The following is a 5,720-nucleotide window of genomic DNA, read 5'->3' as shown; positions in this document are numbered from 1 at the left end:
GGACTCAGAAATGTATCATTCTTCCAATGAGTATATTTATGTCTCTACCCGTGGAGTCAACTACTTCGATAACCAAGACTAGTCATGTCCTTAATTGGAATTGTAGACCACATAATAATCCTTTTATGTATTTGAATCAAATACTCACTTTGATTCTTTTATGGGATTACGGAATCGTTTAGATTATCTACTGAAGTAAGTTACCTTTCTTGCAATGTAAACGTTCTTACAATGCCACTTATCATCAGCTTGAACTTAAAAAATCAATGAGCTAATATTTTCTTGTAACAATTTCGCTATGTATGCAAAACATGAAAGACAGAAACACAAAAGATATAATAGTGAAATATGAAATTAACTTTATTTATTTATCAATCGTTCAAATGCATAGAAAACAATTACATGTTTACTACAATATGGGCACATTTCCCAACACGTATAAGATATGGATTCGTATTGTACCTCTATAGCAACAGCAAAGGTTCTATTCTTTACCTTTTAAACTTAGGCTGATTGAGAATTTGCAAGAAAGGAGCAATCGAAGTATAAATGAGTTAATTGGAGTATATTATTTGGTGTAATTTGTTTGCACATTTGGAAGCATAGGAATTGAACAATTTTTTATTGCGCTAACTGCAACTCGGATATAATACTAGTGAAAAGATTAGCGTTAGCCAAAGCAACTGAAGATGCTTTTAGCAAAGAGAGGGGACAACCATCTTTATTTGTATGGAGCAATAGTTAAAGCCTTTATCAGACACCCGTTAGACATGAGTTCGAATTGTGTTATCCCATCCTCTACCCCTTTTATTGTATAAAAAAAAAAAAGAATGGAACACCATATGGTATGTTTAAACAAATCTTCTGAGAGTACCCACCAAAGGATGAACGAAACTTAAAGCAAATGAAGCTTGTTTGATTGGACAATGCAAAGCTAAAAGAGATGAACATTTGCATATTTTGTTAAAATGGCCCTAATTTTTTATACATTTATTTATTGAGAGGTTTTTCTACTGAGTTAAATTTTTTTTAGATAATTACGTTTATTTTCTTTAAATTAAGAGTTTTTTTAATTTTATTTATTATTTATTTTATTATTTTCCATATGTAATTATCTTATAGTGTTTTTTAAGTAATAAATTACATCTTATTAAAAATATTCCACATACGAAATTTCACATCATCCCGTTAATTTTTGAATGGTACCTTCATTAAATATGTTAGAAAAAGCGGTTTGAAAAAAAAAACAAAAGTCGATGGCTAAAAAGACTAAAAATATAATTAGGGTCATTTTACAAAATATATGCCAACGTTAGTGGCCAAAATTGTAATTAAGCTAAAAAGTTATATGATAAAAATTTTAATGTTCGAGAGTTGATTTGATTACAATTTTTTTTTGTCAAAACTAATTGATTTTTTTTAGAAAAGTTAGAAGCTCCCTTAACACCTTAACCTAATAACAATGATAATGTATTTGAGAATATTAGTGAAAAATTTTAGTTAAAAAGGTATATATCTGATCCAGCTTTCATAGGCTTACAGCATCCGTTTAGAATATGGAGGAGGTCAAATTCCACTCTTAGCCACAATGTGTCAATTATACTACTCTTATTCCAAGATTCAATTGAGAATTGTTCAAATATTTTAATTTAGGATAAATTACACCAACTGTCACTCAATTTTGAGATAGTTGACTAATCAATCATCTTGGTTTCATTTCAGTCACTCAACTTTAGAAAAATAACAAAACAGTCCTTTTAACCGTTTTCCGTTACAGACGTAAAGGCAAAGTGACATGACAGATGGTGGATTGTTTGGTGACATTAACCGTCTAGCTGCTCGGTTAGCACCAATTTTAATAGCCCCTTTAGCACCAATTTAGGGTTTATGCAGTAGAAGAAAAAGAGGAGGAGAAGGAGAAAGAGAAGAGAAAAAATGAAGATGCCTCCAGTTTTCAAATCAATCCCATATTGCATCTCTGCAAGTGAATCCTCCAAACTCCAAAGGTAACAACTTGTCATCCCTATCCCCCCACGTTCATCCTCCATTCTAAAATCAACTTTCTCTCATCTAATTTTTGAAGCTTCCTATCTGACTCCTTCTGAACTCAAATTCATTGTGCTGTTTTATTATTATTTCTCCCCCAAACCTTTTCTCACTTTTTATGTCAACTGTATTTTCAATCATTATCTATATCAATTAAAAATAAAAAAAAAAGTTCAGCTTTTTGGACTTTAAAGAACAGTGGTTCGATATAGGTTAAGGTTAAGCCAACCACTATTTCTCTTGGAGAAAAGGTTGCCCGAAGATAACGTCACAGAAAAACGCCCGTCGATGTTGACGGTCGCCCCTCCGGGGAGTTCCTCCGTTGATGGGCTGTCTCATATTCCATTGCCTTCTGGAGAGGCGTCGCTGCTTTTACCTCTTGGGACTGGCCATGAGACATAAATTCAATTCTTCATTCCCCCTTGCTTTATATTTTAACACCTCTTTTTTTCTTCAAAAAAAGAAAATTATAAAGACGTGAACTTTATTTTCTTCATACTGATGCTATTTGATTACAACGATGAAAATAAATATAAACAAAGGAGGAGGGAAAGGAAGGGATAAATAAATTAGTTCAGAATTACATTCTTTTAAAAGGAAGGGATAAATTATAAACACTTTTTTCTCCAAGTTTTTTCAACTCTAAAACCAGTAAGAGGTATGACATCAAGCACAGATCCCAAGCTCCTTGTGCGGAGCAAGAACTGGATGGATGAAACCATAAGCGTGCGTCAAGAATATAAGTAAAACCAGTAATGATTATACTTGCACCCTGAAAACAATAGTATCTCTATCAAATAAATTCCTCAGTCGCCATCACAGTTTTGCCATGATGAGTTATAAAGGGTCTTCAAAGAATTGAGCTCCATCAATGGCATATGCCACCCTTAAGACTGGGGACGCTCGAGAGAATGGTACAAAGAAAAGCCAGATACAAACCTTAAAATGAAATGCAGTCATCATACCTGACAAAAGGCATCAAATTTTGATGCTGGCAGACCTCATCATAGGGCATTGTGGAGCAGTTTTTTGGCTGAATGAAGAAGATAAATTTTCGAACGACCAACATGGTAGTTTCATGCCATTATGTGTCACAATTGAATCCAACCCATGTCTTGCATCTTTCTTTGATTTTACTAAAGCCACACTTCTGCATAGCCATATAAATACAGTTAGACAGGTTAACAAGACAAGAATCATTATCAAACAACAAAACAAAGCGGTAATCATGGTATCAACCAGGCTATTAAATTGTGGTATTTGGTTTTATATTAGTTTGCCTAAGATCTAAAAACCTTTCCAAATCACATTTGCATTAATATGTAGGCAGCAGGTGACTAAGCAAACAGAAGACAACAGCATCTTAATGGGCTTTTACCTATTGACAGGGTGACCAGATTCATTACGTCTCTCCTAACACATTACCAGTAAGATTCAAACATAAAGAACCTTTAGAACTTTAGACCAGCTCGTCTTCTCAACATAACACCAGAATAAGGGGCAAGACATAGGATTTTAGGAGCTAATTATATCAGGAACATAGTCTGGATCCTTTAAAATGGAAGGCATTAATTTGATCAACTCGTAAATCTCCGCAGAACATCTATGAGATACATCACCCCTCAAAAAGAAGTGGACCTCCCCTTGAATCTCAATCCAGCTATAAGCAGGCTCCTTTATGACCCCAGAATTCCTCATTTTCCTCCTAAGTGCTGCCAAATTTTCCCAAAAACCAAAAGTGGCATAGGTATTAGACAAGAGAACATATGTTCCAGAATTTTCGGGCTCCAATTCAAGGTATTTATCTGCCACAAGCTTTACCAGATCCATATCCCCGTGAATACGACAGGCCCCAAGCAAAGCACCCCATATGGCTGGGTGCTCCTTAAAAGGTGAGTTAAGAACAAACTCATAAGCTTCATGCAACTTTCCAGAACGACCTAATAGATCAACCATGGCAGAATAATGCTGCCCTCTTGGTTGGATTCCATAGTCTCTTTTCATCGATAAGAAATAGTGCCAACCTTCATTAACCAAGCCTCCATGGCTACATGCAGAAAGAACTGCAAGAAAGGTAACATAGTTTGGTCTAAAACCTTCATTTATCATTTTATCAAATGATTCTAGAACCTCATTAACCCTTCCATGCTGGCCATATCCAGATATCAAGCTCGTCCAAGTAAAAACATTTCTATTTACAACTTCATTAAATACCCGATGAGCATCGGTAAGACTGCTGCATTTGAAATACATATCCATGAGAGCACTGCTGACCACAACATTTTCCCTAATATGGCTCTTTATCAGGACCCCATGAGCTCGCTTCCCATGCTCTAATGAGGCTAAGGAAGCAGAGGCTCTAAATACGGATGCAAAAGTGTACTGGTCAGGCGATACACCATTCTTTATCATATTGTAATAGAGGTCAAGTCCAAATTCTCCACAACCTTTTTGCACAAATCCAGCAATCATTGCATTCCAAGAAATCAAAGTTTTCTCTAGTAAATTATCAAACAGAACATAGGCAGTTCTTAAATCCCCTGATTTTGCATACAATATCAACAACTTGATCTTAAGATATTCATTGGGTACATATCCAATAACAACCATATGTGCATGGATCCTTCTCCCACTTTTATGTTCTTTCCTGAATAGGCATTCTTGCAAGAGAAGAGCATACGTTGCAGCATCTGCTTTCAATCTCGTACGCCATAAAAGCCCAACAGCTTCCCTCAGTCTTCCCGTAAAACAAAGACCCCTTAAAACCTTATTCAGTTGTGTGTACTCCTTAAGAAGCTTGGCCTGAAAGCTGGGAGTATTTATTATTGTAACAGGTCATCCAATAGCAGAACGTAAAATTATATACCAATGAACTAAAAGAATGGTGAATAATAGCATATGACAAGATAAGCAGAAACCCATAATTGTGAATAATACTAAGTTCAGATTTTAATCCAATTCTATGACATAAAATAAAAGAAGCTCGTTCAAACCTGCAATTGTTGGTTTGAGCCTGGATTCGGCGAAGCAGCGTGGCCGTCTTGCCAGCAAACATGGATCCTCCGATCACCTGGACCTCACCACACGGTCAGTTTTGGAATTGGGATTGGAAAAATTGGAGGACTAGTTCAAGGCATTGTGGGTTTTAATGTGGACAGAATTTGAATTGGGAAGAATCGAGAGGCTACAAAGATTGGGGTGTTTTGGGGGGAGAAAATGTGGGGGATATTTTTGAAACAATAGTAATTGTTAACATTGATTTCGATTTCTTTTCATTTGTAAGTCTAAGATGGAGAGGTGTGCTTGTAAAACAGTGAGATTTGGCACTTTCTGGCTTAGGCTTGGTTGCTAATTTTTAGGGTTTAAGAGCAAAAGAAACACGGAGAGGGGGACGAAGGTGGAAGAGTAATGGTAAGATTCGTGAATTGGGCGGGTGGAATTTGTTTTTAGGCCAAATTCTTTTATCAGTCCTTGTAATTATGTGTAAATTTTAATCATTATTTTCTGATTTGGTTATTTTTAAATAACATTCAGGTAAAGAATTTTACATTTTGATTTTAGTTATTATTGTTTTCCTTACAGTATACTTGGTATTTAAAAAACAAAGAATATAAAACTCAAAAAGATTGTACAATAATTTTATAGCGGTTCGATCTTAATTGTGTATCTTCATT

General features: G+C 35.2%; 1 protein-coding gene across 3 annotated transcripts; it reads right to left on the bottom strand.

The window, feature by feature from the left end:
* Positions 1-2,513: 2,513 nt before the first annotated feature.
* Positions 2,514-5,473, bottom strand: LOC105772070 (pentatricopeptide repeat-containing protein At4g16470). 3 transcript variants are annotated; one of them, XM_052632262.1, is made up of 4 exons: positions 5,040-5,473; positions 3,425-4,855; positions 3,012-3,196; positions 2,514-2,818 (listed from the first exon to the last, which is right to left on the bottom strand). In XM_052632262.1, the coding sequence occupies exons 1-2, from the start codon at positions 5,099-5,101 to the stop codon at positions 3,562-3,564; spliced, it is 1,356 nt and encodes a 451-aa protein (XP_052488222.1). In that variant the 5' UTR covers positions 5,102-5,473; the 3' UTR covers positions 2,514-2,818; positions 3,012-3,196; positions 3,425-3,561. The 3 variants fall into 3 exon arrangements, 2 of the variants coding, with proteins under 2 accessions (XP_052488222.1, XP_012448866.2); XM_012593412.2 differs by having other exon boundaries at positions 2,514-3,196; XR_008196701.1 differs by lacking the exon at positions 3,425-4,855 and having other exon boundaries at positions 2,514-3,196.
* Between the last annotated feature and the right edge of the window lie 247 nt (positions 5,474-5,720).

This window comes from Gossypium raimondii, chromosome 6 (assembly GCF_025698545.1).
Source record: "Gossypium raimondii isolate GPD5lz chromosome 6, ASM2569854v1, whole genome shotgun sequence".
NCBI classification, from domain to species: domain Eukaryota; kingdom Viridiplantae; phylum Streptophyta; class Magnoliopsida; order Malvales; family Malvaceae; genus Gossypium; species Gossypium raimondii.
The sequence above is the reverse complement of the archived record's forward strand: the minus strand, read 5'-3'. Positions and strand labels throughout refer to the sequence as shown.